Source organism: Stigmatopora argus, chromosome 10 (genome assembly GCF_051989625.1).
Source record: "Stigmatopora argus isolate UIUO_Sarg chromosome 10, RoL_Sarg_1.0, whole genome shotgun sequence".
Lineage (NCBI taxonomy): Eukaryota > Metazoa > Chordata > Actinopteri > Syngnathiformes > Syngnathidae > Stigmatopora > Stigmatopora argus.
Window position 1 is genome coordinate 9,022,857 of NC_135396.1, and position 17,652 is coordinate 9,040,508.

At 41.6% G+C, this 17,652-nt stretch overlaps 1 protein-coding gene across 1 annotated transcript; it reads left to right on the top strand.

Moving 5' to 3' along the window:
• Window positions 1-4,635: 4,635 nt before the first annotated feature.
• On the top strand, window positions 4,636-17,416 carry hic1 (hypermethylated in cancer 1). Its single transcript, XM_077611890.1, has 2 exons — window positions 4,636-4,810; window positions 9,657-17,416. Exons 1-2 carry the CDS (start codon window positions 4,759-4,761, stop codon window positions 11,852-11,854), a joined length of 2,250 nt encoding a protein of 749 aa, XP_077468016.1. The 5' UTR covers window positions 4,636-4,758; the 3' UTR covers window positions 11,855-17,416.
• Window positions 17,417-17,652: the final 236 nt, after the last annotated feature.

The following is a 17,652-nucleotide window of genomic DNA, read 5'->3' on the forward strand; positions in this document are numbered from 1 at the left end:
ATTATCCAGGTGGGAATGAAATAGAAAGAAGGGGAAAAACGAAGCAAGATACAATTTCCAACGTCCGCTGCGCGCACCCCCGACGGGCCTCCCAGAGTGCTTTGCAGCTGACATCACCTCGCAGAACCCTGGCAAGCTTGTCTCTATCTCTCCCCTCGCTTCCTGCCCTCATGATGTCACACAGCATATGGTTTTCAGCAATATCAAGCCGGAAAAGAGATTTAGTCGATGGAGGGGAGAAGGTCTGGGAAGGGCGTGCGTGTGTGTGTGTGTGTGTGTGTGTGTGTGTGTATGTGGCTGCATGTCGGACTCAGAAGACAAAAGATTCTGTGGGGGGGAGGTGGTTGAGAGGCTGTTGAACTCTGAGGCTTAACAATGCACACACTACAGACCGCTTCATTTCATACACCTGCAGTAATGACAATCACTACAAGCTATCTGTCCATCCGTCTGTCCAGTTAACCCACAGTACGGTCTGTCAATACAATTTTAAATTGGCCTAAAATTGATCAATTTTACTACCGTCCTATGTGCCCTTGATTTTGCCTTACAGTTTAATTATATATATATTTTTTTACAGGTTGAAGGCCTGTCAAGTCGCCATTCTCAGCTTGTTTTTGCTGTTGTTCTTGTGGACACTAACTTTTTTGTGATTTCTGAATTGACTGTTTTTGAAACTTGGTAGCTATGTGGCATGGGCCAATATCTATTGATCTTTGAGCCTAATTAAGTATGACTTATTGTACCAATAGGTTCAGCGATAGTAAGTAGAGGGCAACACAGACTGTAAAATAGATTTTAATTTAGTCAGTAGAGGTCATGCGCGCCTGTTAGTGTTAGTGTGTGGGGCACACTTTGACTCATTGTGAAATATATCTTAAAGGTACTAGTCCTCCGTCATTTGTGGACCAATTGTTTTAAATTTTGTAGGTATGCATGGGCGATCTAGACCCTGATTTAGTTTTTTTTTGTATCAGAGATGATTATTTGCAGACCCCTGTTACCTGTTGGTTACGAGGTAGCACTCTCGTGCTTGATTGATAGCAATGTAACAAAGAGGAGACGCCAGCTTTGGGTATTTTGTCTCGATGCAGGACTCAAATGGTGATGTCGTCTGCTTTTGAGGTGTTAAGTTTACATGTGGAGCATCCTGCATCGTGTCAAAATCCCTGCCGTTTGTCTGCAGCACGCTGCATGACAAAAAAGGCAAGTGGAAATTCAAAGCGAAACAGGGCCTCAGACAGGCGAGGGGCCTGCAGCGTGTCTGCTCCCAGACGTCCGTGTGGAAAACTGCCTTCCACTTGATCTTGCCGGGCCCGAGCCCTGTGAAAATCGGCACCGTGTCACACGGCATGGACCTGCATCACTTGCAGGAATGTTGGGTAATTTAGAGGGTTAGTTGTGCAGGCCCTGTCTTATCTCCACTTCTTTTTTTTTTGCTCTCCAATGTGGAAAGCTTCCCTATACAACACACTTTTCCTGGCGCTTGCAGTGGTAACCCACTTATTGCTTACAACCGGCAATTTGGTGGTTTCAGAAAAATAATTGAAGCCTCCCCCTACAGTTCATAAAAAGTTCACTGTTTGGGGACTTCAGCTCGCTAAAATTGTGTTTTGACAAGTTTAAAGTCCAGTCGAGGCCTCAGGAGACTGATTGATAAGTCAGATAAAGTCTGCAAAGACAACAGCTGTGCTCAAAATGCGCATATGCAATTATACACAGTTAATCTTATGCTGTCCTCATCACACATGGAAAGAGGGAAAAAAAAGCTTGATTGTGGAATTAATACTTCTGTTAGCCTTCATACAGACCTCCTCCACTTCCAAATCCAAATTAGAGAAAAAAATGCACCAGCATTCACATTTACAAAACAGAACTTTACATTTTTAGTGGACAAAGTTTATTGGTTATATATCAAGTTACCAAGTGACACTAAACTTCAGTAAATCAGATGTCAAACAGACACCTCAAAAACTGTGGTCTTTGTCTGTAATTATTTTATTTATGTGAAAATGTAACGACCACAAAAGCAGCATTTCTCAACTACATTGTTAATATTCATAAGTATAGCTTGAATCAACATTTTAGTTCCACAAACTCTCCAGGTGATCAGTTAGAATCATTAGCAGCATTTTTTGAAAAGAGAAAATATCAATTTAACATATTTTTTTGTTGAATTCAATTTTTATCAGATTGGTTTGTAATTATATTCCATCAATTTAATTTGTATGTGGGCTATTTAACATAATTTTTAATGTAGATGTATTTAAAAATATGCTCATAAATGAAAAATAAAAGACTAGAAATACCTTATGCCTCCAGAATCTCATTTAATATGTTTTTGTTAAATACACGCTTGTGTACATCTGATGAATTGACCATTCCAACCATTTGATAAATTAACCATTTGGCCATTAAGAACATTGCAGCTCATTTTCTTGACATCCAACAGGATATTTCATTTATTATTTTTCCATAACAATAAATCACAAAAAAAATAATGGGTCTACATTGATCTAAATAATATTCAATTAGACATGACAGTCACAATATTGACTAGATTTGCATGTTTTCAGACAGCCATCTCTCAAGAACAACAAATTTTCTCTCCTTTAATCGCTGCAAATACAAAGGATAGTCTGCATCCACACCAAATAATCTACAAGTCAAGTTGTGAGATGGAACCGCTCTCAGTTTGGAAACTATTTTGGACGACGGCTGAACAGTCACATCCTCCATAGCGTGTATGTGTTCTCCAGGCCAGGCCGGGCCGGAGCGCTCCATGTCTGCCTGCCAGGTTATCAGTAGTTCATCAGGGGAACATGGAAACCCAAGACAATGCACTCATCCCCCTCCTCGGCTCGGCTACTCGGGGTGTTGCGGATCGCTTCCGCGCTTAACGGCATGCACCTTGAACCTGAATCAGCTGCCTAAAGGAAGCCACTGGAGGCGTTCATGACATTATCGCATGCTGTTTCCGTAAAAAAAACAACGAAAAACAAAAGGTACACAACTGAATGTCGTATGCAAGGCATTTAATCATTGTGAGGCCTTCCAAGTGCTGATCAGATTAAAATCTATGGGGTCACTTCTGTTAAGTGTACAGTAAGAAAGTAACATTAAACCTTTAGGTATTCCATTTATTACAAATAATTAATGTTAAATGATTTTATTGAATGAAAAAATAATCAAGGGCTGCTGGGTTTTTGATCTTTGTTGTTTATTTTATGATTGTTTACAGTTTATTATGTATTTTGTTTTTTTGCATAACAGTTTTTAAATTACTGTGTTCAACATGTTGAACGTTTTCATTGTATTATTATTTTATTTTTGTCTTTTCCTGGTCCAACATTGCAATAGAATAGATGGAAGTGGCTCTTCTTGCTCTTACACTGTTGTGCCGCTAAGTGTCACTGTGAATTATAAAGTGTCTGTGCTTGTCTGCAGTTTGAGTGGATGTCATCACAAAAATGGTCACAGACTCACAGGTGTTACCAAAAATGGAAGGTATGTTCTAAAAAAAAGTCAATTTAGAGTGCATTTTTGTTGAAAGTAGGAACAAGAAAAAGATGAGAACGTCCACAAAGTTGGATTGACAGTGAATAATGATAATGATGATGATGATGATAAGGACAAGGATGGGAAAAATTACAAATAACTGAGAAGTAAATGGAACATTTCCACACAATATTTTTTCTATATAAATTGTCATGTAGCCCTTTCTGTTCAACCCTTTAATTTAATCATAACTAAATGATAATATTGAGGACTCCATGACCTAGAATTTTTTTTTCAATTACAAAAACATAGTCGCTGCCCTGTGATTGGCTAGTCACCAACTAGGGTGGTCATAGATGGCTGGGATAGGCTCTAGCACCCCCATGGCCCTTGTGAGGATAAGTGGTACAGAAAATGAATGAGTGAAACATAGTCACTTGACTTTAAAGATTTAACAATAATGTTAATACAATAAAAGAACGTTTTAGGAAGCATTCATTTTCTGAACTGCTTATCCTCACAAGGGTCACGGGGCGTGCTGGCCACTCACACCTAGGGACAATTTAGAGCGTTCAACCAGCCGACCCTGCATGTTTTTGGGATGCAGGAGGAAACCGGAGTACCCGGAGAAGACCCACGCAAGCCTGGGGACAACATGTAAACTCCACAGAGTGAGGACCCACCTGGGATCGAACCCACCGGGCCTCTTAGGAGATAAATATCAGTTCAATATCTATTTTTCTGAAGTTGCTGAACGAGAAAAGACAGCAGAAGGGCCTGTAGAATGAGGAGCCTGTCTCTTTAAGACGACGAGCTGCTAGAAGTTCAAGTTGGGGTCACCCCAAGTTCCTGCCCTCCGCGTTACCTTCTTCGTTTTTATTATAGACTGACATCACAGTGGAGGCGAGCTCACAGAGACTCCATTATCATCATCACCGCGCGTTACTGCCTCTCCAAAATAGCAGAGGAAATTAGTAGAAGGGGGAAAAAACAGGGAGGAAACTGATGCTTTTTTTTTTACTTTGGATAGGAGGCGATGAGAAAAAGAGAGGAGGGGCACCAAAGAGAGCGAGAGGGAGAGAAAGAGAGAGAGAGAGAGAAAGTGGGTGGGAGGGGAGGGGATGGGAGGACGTGAGACCAACGACGAGAGCGTTCGTATCAATTAATAATGATAAAAAAGAGCTGGTGAAAAGGACGCTGGCATGGCTCTGTGGAGGCTGGCACTCGGGACGTCAGATATGACTGCGACAGCCTGCTGACATGATCATTGAGGCAGACGCGGATGGGATGGCAGCAGACATCGGGCATGCAGGTAAGGCCACTTACTCTTATTCTTCCAAAAAGAGCCATTTTCATTCAAATAAATAAATAAATAAAAAACCTTCTGTCAACCGTGCTGTAATGTCACGCGCTGTTTGTTATTTTCAACCTGATTTGTTTGTAGTGCTTCCCCTTCAATGCAAAAGTTGATTTAAAAAGAACAATATTTTTTTAAAAAAAAAATCGTAGTGAAAATAGAAAGCAGATAATGAAATAAATGTAAAAAATGGATCATCATTAACGTGGATGACCATTCCACTGATACGTCACTATATCAGCACATTTTCACGTTGTTGCTTTGCTATTGTGCCTATTTGAATGTTTATCCATCAATCGATATGTGCCGCAAACAAAAATGTCATAGAAATATGCATCTTCTCCTGCATTTCTTAATTAGTATGCTCATTGTGATCTTTAGCAATTAATATTCAAATATGGGAATCAGAAAAGTTTGGGATCAAGTGCCACTTATGTTATACTTATGTATACACATTTGAAAAAAATTGAGCTGTCCAAAAATAATCTACATCAAATAACATGGTCGTAAAAAAAAAAAGATCATTATTTCACACTTTTCATATAAAGTGATTTCTAAAATATTCTGCGTCAATGACTAATTCTAAATGACTGAAACTGTTTATCATAAATGTGTCTGAATGTGCCACTCATATTATTCACCACTTTGCCATCTTTTTGCATTTAAAAGTATGCCTGTAACGATCCGTAACTTTTCTTAACGATAGGGAGCAGGGAAATGCGTCAATCATAAAAGTTTATGATCAACGTGCCACTCACACTTTTGTGTTAAAACATAAATTACATCCTTAATTTGATAAAGAAATCAGAAAATCCGAAAACTGTCCATTTCACGCCTGGTCGTGTCTCATCTACTGACATTAACATTTACTTAATATGATTTCTACGGCTTCTCTATTCCACAAAGTAGCTGAAAAACCAATGATGTGTGCCACTTTACCGCAGTGGCAATGGAGAAATTTAGTTTCTTCACATTTTCATGCTTTTGTTTGAAATGTGCACAAGTGCACGAACTGGTGGAAATTGTATTTATTGATGTGTAATGTTAAAAATTGAAAAAAGTGCAAAACTGCAAAAAAAAGTGCGTTGTCATTTACCACTTGCAGTTAAGAATAGTTTTTTTTTTTTTTTTTAACCCATATTGAAGTGAGCATCATTAATGAGTAGGCCTTTGAACAAGAAAATTATTGAAATACGTTTTTTTTCAACAATTGGACAGTTTTTATTTAAATGTACTCAAATACAATTCTTGTCGTTGTACTTACTAATCCGAAAACGTACAAACAAGAACAAAAAAATAAAGAAACTATGTATGTGCCACAGAAATTGTTTTCTAATATTTAATCTTGTTCTTAGGAGACTGATGTGCTAAACACTTAAACATCAAATCAACAGAAATATGTAAGCATAGTGAGTAGTGGTGGAAAAAATACTTTTTACATATTTCCAGGCTTTTAAATGTCAAAGTACAACATGAATACAATAATTAATAATCATATATGTATATACAAAAAGCAAACCTGTGGAACATTTTCACTTTATTCATGTTTTATAGACTACATATGCCACTTCATTTGACCTGCTTTTATGATGCGGCTTTTCCGATTGGGGTTTCTAACCAAGATACCAGTGTGTGTGTGTGTGTGTGTTCAAAATATTTAGACTCTCATTTTCCTGTCATATTTTCCCTTTTAATTTCTGGCTTGCTCTCTGACAGCTGGGGATTTTATTTGTCAGCGTGACTTTGTGCACTGTTAACATGTCTCATTAGTATACAATGTATGTATGGTTACTCTCTTAATGGGGTCGAACAAAAGACGTGTCAAAACAACATGGGGGGATGGATATGGTTATGCGTGTCGCATGTGGGAAGAGAATATGTTAAGACGCTGTTTGAAACACTGTTAGTGAATGCCACGCGCTCATTTTGCACCCAAGTTGATGGTATACTGACATAGATGTAGATGTTACTTCATCAAGTTCCCCATGTTATTTTTTGTCTCCACTTTCTACGATGGTGTGCTGATTTTTTCGCCCCGATGCAATCAGACAGGAAGTTGACTCTGACGTGCTTTACAGATATGATTTAAGTATGACCTTTTCACCTTTCACTACTCTGAAAAAGCAAGGGGGGGGCTCCTTCTTCTTCCCGTTAACCTTCCCCTAGAAATTTAAAACATGCAGTCTGCCATCTGACACATGCAAAATAGACTTTTTTTTCATTTGCACTTTTGCGGATTCTAAAATGAAGCGAGCCGATAGCGACGTGAAAGCAGATGTCAGCCCAGCTTATGTGTGACCAGGGATGAGTGCGTTTAGTCTACTGCGCTTTTTTAAAACTGCCATAAAATAGAGATGGTTGATACGTATTTGATATTAATGTGATGCAAGCAGAAAACTGTCAGCTATGTTACTTTTAAGTGAAGTAAACACATTTCAAAGGAACAGTTATATTGCCAAAGGTGCTCCATGTGCGTTTAATTTCGAGCCTTTTACATTTATATTTACGTGAGGGATCCGTTGACGATGATTAAACATTTGGAGGGGAAAAAAAGAGTTTTATGGCAAGAAAGCCTCTTCAACAGGCAGTAAGGTCTTCCGTCGCTGTGTGTCGTCACACACCCCGTGTTTGCTGTGAGAGTTCACAAAAGGGGTATGCTTGGCTCACTCCGATTTGATGTGACCACGGCTGAAAATTTATGATAAAATATGATGGCCCCTGTAATGGAAAGCAGAAGTGGAAGCGCTGAAAATGACAGCTTGGGAAAGGATGGAGTGTAATGTCAAATTTGTATCACATGCACGACTGAGTTTTTCCCTTAGAAGAACTGGAGCCTTTTTAATTATATGCTATTATTATTATTTTTGAAAATGTAAAAATAAGTAATTTTATGCAATACAACATTACACCTGAAATTTTACTTTTTACGTTTTTGTGTATTTGGTCTCTTTGACACATCACTATTAATTAAAGCTTCCTAAAATTAGACCCCCCCCCCCCCCCCCCCCAAAAAAAAAAATCTTAGCCATTTGTTTCTTATGCGTACAAATTAATTTTTATTTTCGCTTCCCCCCTGATGATGCTAAAAAAAATCTACATAATCAAAACCATGTTGCCAAAACCCCACTTTGTGTAAGATTTTACGTGGAAAGCCTTCACTTTCTGTATCGCTGAGTGGAAGAATGTAACGTTATATTTATTTATTGACATGCTTGTTTTCTCATCAAGCATAGAAAAAGCCCCGAAAGGGTCACTGTGTATTGCAAACTATCCTCAGATGCCTCTGCTGGAACAAGACGCATGCTTCATGCGTGATGTAGTTTACTTTAAGCCTGATGGAGGACTGAAGTGGTGATATTTGACCGTGCTTAAATGTTTGTGTGTGTGTGCATTGGATCCCTGAGGACTGAACAGCGTGAAGTATTGCGCCGTCTTTGCATCTTTCGCCGTAAATGGCAGCCAATGAGTTAACAGCAGTGTGGTGAAGGACGGCTTGTCTTCCCGCCTGATAAATGTTAGTCAATGTAATTTAAACTATTTTAACAATGAGAATTATCTTAACCCAACCACAGTATTTGAACTCTTTCATTGCAAAACTTGATATTCAATCCATTTCAACTAGGAGGCCTGGCAGCCTATTATTGGCTCATTCTGTCAACCCTCTCACGTAAAACTGATTTGACATCTATTGCACTCAAAGGCATCAAAAAAATAATATTCTTAAATTCCACAAAAGTAACCTGTAGAGCTAAAACTAACAGGGGGGTCATGTATAAACCTAGTATAAACCCGTCAATATATTGTCAACAATGCCAGAGTTGAAGTGAATCCTTGACAGTAAAAAGAAAAGATACAGAAATAGTACAAACCTAAACAATACTCATCTTGTCTTTTTGTGCCCACAATAGTTCACTTACTCACGGTAAAAGCTGTGGCTGTTTAGTTTAACACAAATCTATTATTCTATTGTATGAATGGCAACAGCTGGGTACACAGGTTAATTTTACTGTCTGTCATCTAGAGGAAGGGTAATTTCCTCTCACATTGTTCCTCTTATCACTCACTATACATTGCTGGCATAAATATATGAAGAAAGAAACTACTCAGGGTTCTGTCACATACTGAAAAGTTAAGGTTCATTTACTCTGTAGAATACGCAACTCGGATGGGCATTGATTGCGACACAGTATAATACTTTTGTAAAAAAAAAAACATGAGAGCACTTAGCGGGCGAATTAATCTTGAATATATTTGGTTAATTTCAAATAGTACATTATAGGTCAGTTATTGAAGCCGTTAGTCTACGTGCCCTTCATTATACTTGTAAAACCTTCACTACGTTCAAATCACTTCACAAAGCTCCACACAGCCTCCAAACCAACTAGGTTGGGTTTTATTGTGCCTTTTGACTTTTCTCTCACGTTTCGCATGCTGGAGAGGGAGTAAACGCATGATGGACGGGAGTTTTTTTTCCTCATGATGAGAAAAGCAGCCAAAATGCTCACCTTTTTCTTTTCTCATTCACGCATTTACTTTCACTGTTATGCGTTTACCACAGTCGCTCTAAAGCCTGCCTGTTCTGCTACAACTTGACAGGTGGATAACAATTCTGCCTCTGAATTTTGTGGGGCCACAAATTAATTGCTTGCATTCGTGATTTGTTACTAGCTTCTTCCATTTTGTTATGATCTGTGGCCATCCTTCTGAAATTTGGGGTTCATGAAGTGTACCTTGCATTATGTCTGCCTGTATTTGACATTCTAAAAATCCTTCAAGTTGACTCTCACTGCTCTGTTTGTAGGTGGAGGACTGAAGACGATGCTGGATGCCATGGAAGTACCAAGTCACGCGAGGGATCTCTTGCTGCAACTCAACAGCCAGCGGACCAAAGGATTTTTGTGCGATGTTATAATCGTGGTGCAGAATGCTCTTTTCCGAGCACACAAGAACATTCTGGCTGCCAGCAGCCTCTATTTGAAGTCCTTGGTGGTCCATGACAATTTAATCAACCTCGACCACGAGATGGTGAGTCCTGGAGTCTTCCGGGTCATTCTGGACTACATTTACACAGGCCGCCTCACTGACGTGGACCCCACATCTCCCACTGAACCCAACTTGGGTGCTGTTTTGGCCGCGGCCAGCTACCTACAGCTGCTCGATTTAGTAGCTCTGTGCAAAAAGAAACTGAAAAGAAATGGCAAGTATCCTCCTCGCAACACTCCCGCATTCCTGCCTTATGCAAAGTTGGGCGGTCTGGGTTTAGGCAACGGAGGCCGCCACACGTTTTCCACTCCTGTCATTCAGGCATGTCCTCCAGCGGGAATTATGAACAGCCACACACCTCGCCCTCCCCCGCTGGAGGAACTGGTTCCCCATCGGCTGGCCATACACGCTGGCGAGCTGTATGCTCCCACCTCCACCCAAGGCCCCCAATCCTTTCCCTCCATGCAGTCGGTGATGCCACCTCACCTTGGTCTGCGCTCAGCACTTCCGGAGAGAAACTGCTCCCCGAACTATGGCCTAGACCTCTCCAAGAAGAGTCCTAACTCCCAGTCTCAGCACACTCCCTCCCAGTCCCATGAGGTCAGCACCCACCATGACGATGAGCGAGACGGGACCCCAAATGGACACAGCAGTCCTATGCAGGGAGCCAACGGTAGGGCTTTCCCCCCTGAGAAAAGGGAGGCAACCGATCAGATGAATGCAATCACTCCGCCACGGTTCCCCCATCAAAACCAGTCCCTCGGACCCCATCTCCCTCACCTCCATCGCTCGGGCTCACAGGGCGGCGACCGCTTCTGCCCGACAAGTCCGGACACCCTCACCGAAGGTGGGGAGACCGGAAGAGAGGTGGGGAACATCTACCGCTGGGTGAAACACGAGCCACTACCGTACACAGCCGAGGATGAGGATGAAGATGAGGATGAAGAGGAAAGGGGTGAAAATGGAGAGCGGCAGCACAACCATCATAAGGAGGAGAGCGAGGGGCCGGATGACAAGAGCGGCTCTGGCACCGAGGAGACCGGCAGCAGCGAGGGCCGCCCGTCCCCCTCCGGACCCATGGGGAGGTTCCACGTTCCGTACGAGCCGGAGAGTTACGGGGACAATCTGTACGTGTGCATCCCCTGTGACAAGGGCTTCCCTAGCTCAGAGCAGCTCAACGCACACGTGGAGACCCACACGGAAGAGGAGCTGTTTGTCAACTCTGGCGGAGATATGGGAAATGGCAACAACGGCAAGAACATCAGCAGCAGCACCAACGGCTATGGCGGGTTAACTGGCGGCGGGACTCACCTGGACACCAAGTCCAGCCAGGCTCTAGTTTCAGGGTCCATCGGGGAAATGATTCGTCCTTACCGCTGCTCCTCCTGCGACAAGTCCTACAAGGATCCAGCCACTCTGCGGCAGCACGAAAAGACCCACTGGCTCACCCGACCGTATCCTTGCAGCATCTGCGGCAAAAAGTTCACGCAGCGCGGCACCATGACACGCCACATGCGCAGTCACCTCGGTCTCAAGCCCTTCGCCTGCGACTCGTGTGGCATGCGCTTCACCCGGCAGTACCGCCTCACCGAGCACATGCGCATCCACTCTGGGGAGAAGCCGTATGAGTGCCAAGTGTGTGGCGGCAAGTTTGCCCAGCAGCGCAACTTGATCAGCCACATGAAGATGCACAGCAGCGGGGCGGCGGCGGGTGGCCTGACCGCCGAGGGCAAGCTGAAGCTGGACTTTGGAGAGGGCATCTACCCCTTGAGCAAGTACACCGCCGAGCATCTGGTGCTCAAGCAGGAAAAGGCCAATGAGCTCCTCCTCCAGGCGCAGCACCAGCTTGTGACTGACCCCAAGGTCATGGAGAGCCTCTACCCGCTCTCCAAGCTGGCGTCGGAGAACCTCGGCGTTCTTGGCCACGACAAGATGGACATCCTGTGCCAAGCCCTGCCAACCCCCCAGCAAGTCCTTGCAGAGGCCCGCACCATTGACCGCTACTCACCCAGCTAAGACCACTGATGACCACTTGCCACATGCAGTATTCTAACGCTATTCACCTCAAGTAAATAACCCCTCTGCACCTCAGACTATGTCGACTGTAAGTGCCTTTCTATGCATCTAACCTCTGCAGCCTCGTACGAGATGGAGCGCTGTGCTATCTATCCTGTGATCAATGGACACTCGTTTAAGAGCGCTATTTATGTGTATGCAAAAAAAACCCCAAAAACAACAACAACCAAAAAATATTTCCAGCCAGCCTTGAGCCAAAGCATCATATATTTTAAACCAAAATGAGATGTGCTTATTTATTTGTTTTTGTATTTTTTTCATCCAAGGAGAAGCTTAAACCCTTAAACCTGAGCTAAGAGAATCAAAAGGACAAGATTCAGGGGTTTGTCCAGGTCTGAGAACGTCAACTCTTCTGGACTTTAAAATAATGGGAGGTTTTCCTTCTTGATATTTCTCTATGGTAGTACTTTTGAGTCACTGATGTTGTAGCGGTACACTCACCTGTCTTTTTTGCAGGCATGGGTTTAGTTCCCGCTCGGTGACAGTGCGAATGTGACTGACTGTGAATGGTTGTCTGTCTTTATATTTGCCCTGGCTGTGATTGCCCGGCAACCACTTCAGGCTCTAGTCTGCCTTTCACACAAATTCAGCTGGGTTTGTATCCAGTGTCCCATAATTTTGAAAGGGAAAAGTTCTATTGATGATCTATATATGTTTGGATGGTTTTAATTCGGGGTTATTAAACACTTGATAACACCCCATCATGTCCCAGCATGCAGTGAATTCTTATTTTCGCGTTCCAAAAATCTTTTCCATTTCTGACCCAAATCTGCCCTTAGTGTCTCGTCATTTTGAAGTAAGGCGTGGCTTGATGCAGCCTCGTGATCTCACCGCTGTGAAATGATAGCACATACATACCCTAGTGGTGAACACACCAAAAATCCCTAGCCGTCAGCAGTGGGCGTCGCCCTCTTACGACAGGCATAATTGCCCTCTTCAAATTGATTAATCGCACAGCGCCAGTCCGGGATTTGACCCTCTGGTGTCACGTCCGGCAGGCCCCACTACCGTTGACATGCCAAAGTGAGTGTTTAACGCACACGTGCCTTATCTCCCCCCTCTATTTCACACACACTTAGCAAAGCCGCTAATCTGTCAGCGATACGAGAGCGAGGGGCCGGGTTGTAGTCCGGCCCAGCTGTTGGGCGGTGGTAATCCCTGTGAAATCTCACTTTCTCCTGCACAATTCATGCACATAGCGTGCCATTTCATGCTTGCTATCCCCCCAGTGTTACTTACAACATCAGATGCCTCAATATCATTCTCTTTCTTATTTGCATGCTGATATTTTAGCCCTCAAAACAACAATGAGTGGCATTTTTTTTGCATATGTGGACAAGAGCACTCTGAAAACAAAAGAGCACTTGAAATTTGCAAGTTTGAAGGCACTTACTTTTGTTAAAATATGAATGTGTATCCAAAAACTTTTGCTTCCCTCCTTTCTTTTTGTCTCCACTTTGAGCAGCCCTTAATTCAGATTGTCTGACCACTATAGAGCCAACGTCAACCTCAGAGGGTGAATGTGAAGCCATAAACACACTGTGACGGACTGAGTGACTTTTGCCTCACAAAAGCTAACCGCAAAAATAACCCTGTGCCTTCCATTTAAAACAAAAAAAACTTTTATTTTTATGTAACAGTCATTTTAAGGCAGTGGTGGGGAACCTTCTCAAATTCATGACAAAAAAAATCAGCTAAGATCTCGTGTTTCAAGCGTTTTTAGCCTTTTTATAGAAATTCCTTTGAGTATTTTTATATTCGTTTTATGTAATCCATCTGCGTTCACGTGTTCCCCACCGTTGTTTTAAGGACCTTCATTTCTGTAGTATCTGTCCTATAGTAAACTTGTTATTTCATGTCACTTTTCTTGTCCAACCAAAGTACTAGACACAAAAATTGGTGCTTACCTCAGGACCACACACATACATGCTTACAGAAGCCACGCAGTTTTTCTATTTTTTAAACCTGTGGATATTGTCTGTTTATACATTAGTTTTTAAGTAGAGCGATTACATTTGGTATCACTCTTTAATGTTTTTTGTTATCATGATCTGGATGTATACTTGTCATTGTATTGCGCTTCAAAAAACAAAAACAAACAAACAAAAAAAGAGGCGTTTTTGGGGTAACACAGTGTTAGTGAGCTTCAAATAACACACATACACACACTTGAAGCACAGACACGCATATAGGAGGCATTTGGAGGACGCTATTTTCTTTTTTCTGTTTTATTCTCAACTGTGATATGAGAGTGTGGGAACCATAACCACTCATTCACTAGTTTAATGAAGCGGACCCCCCAGCCCCCATTGAAATAACACACGCTTTCCAATGTTCCCCTAAATGTGAGTAGAGAGGGGAAGTGTCAGATAAAACTTTTTAAAGGAGAAGCTGCAACACCCTTGACTGAAATATACTTATAATAATATACGCGTACTTACTTTAAAGGTTTTAAAAAAAAAATACATTTCAATTACAATTCATGAAAACATCTCAACTTAATTTATGTTGTTCCGCTACCCTCCGTCGCCAAAGTTGAGACATTAGCTACCCACTTTTAACAACAAATAAAACAAATGCCTGCCATCTGTCTGAGTAGGATTACCTATCTGAGAAATAGTGATTGGGGTGCTGATGTCGATCCCCTTCTGGAGGAATCCGGGGTCCGGAAGCATTTGCTTGTCTGTTTATACCATAGAGGCATATGAAGCAGGGCCTAATACACGTCTTGGGAATTAACTCTGGCGTGAACGAGACAAGCCGAGGAGCAGGAAGTGAACTTTTGGCTGCGATGCAGGATGTGTAGAGGCAGATAGAGAAGGACAGGAGCCAGGGTGAGAGCAAGCAGGGCGGAGACCGAGCCATTGTCCGCCTCGCAAAGCCCACATGGGCTTCTAAAATGCTCCATTCACAAAACAAGTCAACGGTATCTTTTCTTTTCCTTCCCCTCTTTGCTCGTTTTTGGAATCAACCCGTGCTCGGTGTCACGGTGAGACGGCCGCACGCACTGGAAAGCATTCAAGCCTTAGGCTTAGTGGCGGGATGTTGTGGATTTATCGCTGTGGGGGGAAAAAATGGTGCGGTACCAATCATTTAGATGGGCTACTTACCAGGAAAATTACAGTATAGTTATTTCAAAAAAAATATTCCTCTTTTAAAGGCAATGTTACGCTGTAAACCGCATAGACTTCAAAAATGGTTTTTGATTCATTGTAACACTTCACAACTGTAATAACATTTGCATAGAAATAGCAAAATACACGAGACAGAGTCAACTGGAGAAATTACTTCCTTTTACGTTAACCACTTGTTGCCATGCAGAGTTCATAGGTCACAGCCACCGCTGCAATACAATGCAAGAAAACATCTATATACTTATTAATCTAGGAGTCAAGTTAATACCCTATCAACTTTATGCCAAATGGCCACGGGCCTTGACTTTGACACTTGACTTGTGATGATTGACAATTATCGTCCATCATTATAGAGAGACGAAAAGGCCGAACGTTGCTAATAGTGGAACTTTATTATGATACTTTAACATCCCCCAAAAGTCCTACATTGGCCCTCACCGCTTCCCCCTAAATCATCCTCACCGTCTACTAAAGACGAGCAGCCCCCACCCGACCCACGCCGCGATCCACTTACTTCCAGCTGTTGCTCATGCCGAAGACCACACTTGTCTAAATGTTTACACCGAGGGCTACTTTCTCTTTTTGCTAATCAATTTCCAGAATGAAACCCCGCCAACGCATGCGTTTAACCTCTTGTACAAGAATGATTCACCTCGCTCTTGCCACCCGGAAGAAGGATATTAAAACCAGAAAAAAATGTGTAAAAATTCTCAGAAAAATGCCAGTGAAGTAAACATGTATGAAATTGCACAATTGCGCTGGGGTTTTCTGCTGCAAAGCAGCCAAGTCATGCATCCAGATGAATGGAATAAGAGGGAAAGAGAAGGGAAGCCAGAAAACAAAGCATGAAAAACTGTTAGAATAAAAAAGGGAAAAATAGTGTCACGCCTCGCCTCTTTAGTTTTCTGTTCGGGGAACTTGAGACCGCGCTTACCTGCAGGAAGTCATGCAGCTCATTGTCAGACGTGCTTGTGCGCATGTCAACATTTAAGCAAATCTGCAACCTGATGAGTAGCAAAAGTATAGAATTTGGTTCTTTTCACTCACATTGTTTGCTGTGAGACCTTCACTTGAATTTAGTGGGATTTTTTTTTTTAAAGTACTGCAGTTTGATTCGCTTTTTTTTAATGTGAAGGCAATTATTATCTAAACTCATTTTCTGCGAACCCTCCCATTTCAAAACAGATTTGCCTATTGCCATCTATGGACGTAAATGAGTATTGCCTTTTAAATATGAAAAAAAAAATCCGATCTTGCTATACATTTGTTCCATTTTTGTGTGATATCATAGACAAAATGTAGCAGAAAATATGTAGCATTCTTACGGAAATATATTACTTTCATTTTAAGGTTCATATTACTTTTCTTCATATATTGTTTTGCAGTACACCATTTTTTTTGTACATTTCCTACTAAATTCTTGTATGGTAATGTTCATTGAAATTCATGACAGACCAATTTCTCTCATTTCTTCTCAAATGGTGATAAATACTAGCACATGTAGATTCACGATTGGACCAATGGTAAAAAAAACTTCATAGATGGTTCATACATTATTTAGGGGGGTGCTTCCATTATTTGTTTCTCCCCATTTTTGTGTAAACATACCTTGTTCATATTGTGATGTAGACCAGAACGAAGGCATACGAGCAGACGCACTCTCACGCTCACACACGGCTGGCCTGCAGACTCCAGATTAGATCAGCTTTAATGAGGTTGCCCTGTACTGCGTTTGGAGTGTCGCTTCTTGTAGAAAAAGTCATTATTAAGGGGTGGGCGATCGGAGGGAACACACTGAAACACGTGCCAAGATCTTACACAGCCTCAGGGTCCTCCTTCTATACACACAAAAACATACACATGCAGTAGAGATTATTTGCAGGATTGATGAGGTTGGGTGGGTGGCTGGATTGTGATCTAATGAGCAAGACTGCTTGTGCCCGACTGCGTTGTGGTTCAGGGAGAAGAAGGTTCAGCTGTGGGGCAAACTGCCACGCTGATAAAACACAAACACACGCGTTTGCAAGGTCTTAATTCAGACAACATGTAGCTGTTTTGTCCATCGGTCACCTTTATAGCAATAAAACCAAACAGTATTTCTGACTTTAAAAAATAAATAAAAAAAATGTCAATATGCTTTTAATGAAATGAATGTATTTATTGCATGTTCAAATGTTTTATAGTTATTTTTTGTGTACATTTCAACTGTGGATTTTTTTTCTATATGAATATAAAATTGCATTTAATTGTGATTCAAAAATGATGTTGATAAGGTTTTTAATTTTTGAAAGCCAATGTGAAAACATGTTGCGATTTATGTCACTATACTCAAAATCTTCCTGGCAATAAAGTCCAATTGCATAACAAATTTCAGAGAAATTGTGTGTTGTTTCGTTTGTCCACGTCTGATAATACATACGAATCATATACATACTCTGCTATCTCTACTTATGAACACTTCTACGCATGAAATTTTGAGGTTATGTAAAGCCTCGATAGTTCCAATATACAAAAACAAACCAAGTCAACCGCCCTCCAACACATAAAGGGTTGTAATAAAGATCATGGAAGGAATTATGCTAATTCACTGTAAAATATACTACT

Bases quoted from the DNA above. Each gene is read 5' to 3' on its own strand.
- hic1 (XM_077611890.1), top strand. From the start codon at position 4,759: ATGATCATTGAGGCAGACGCGGATGGGATGGCAGCAGACATCGGGCAT. The intron at 4,811-9,656 runs GTAAGGCCACTT...CTCTGTTTGTAG, and splicing joins AGCAGACATCGGGCATGCAG to GTGGAGGACTGAAGACGATG.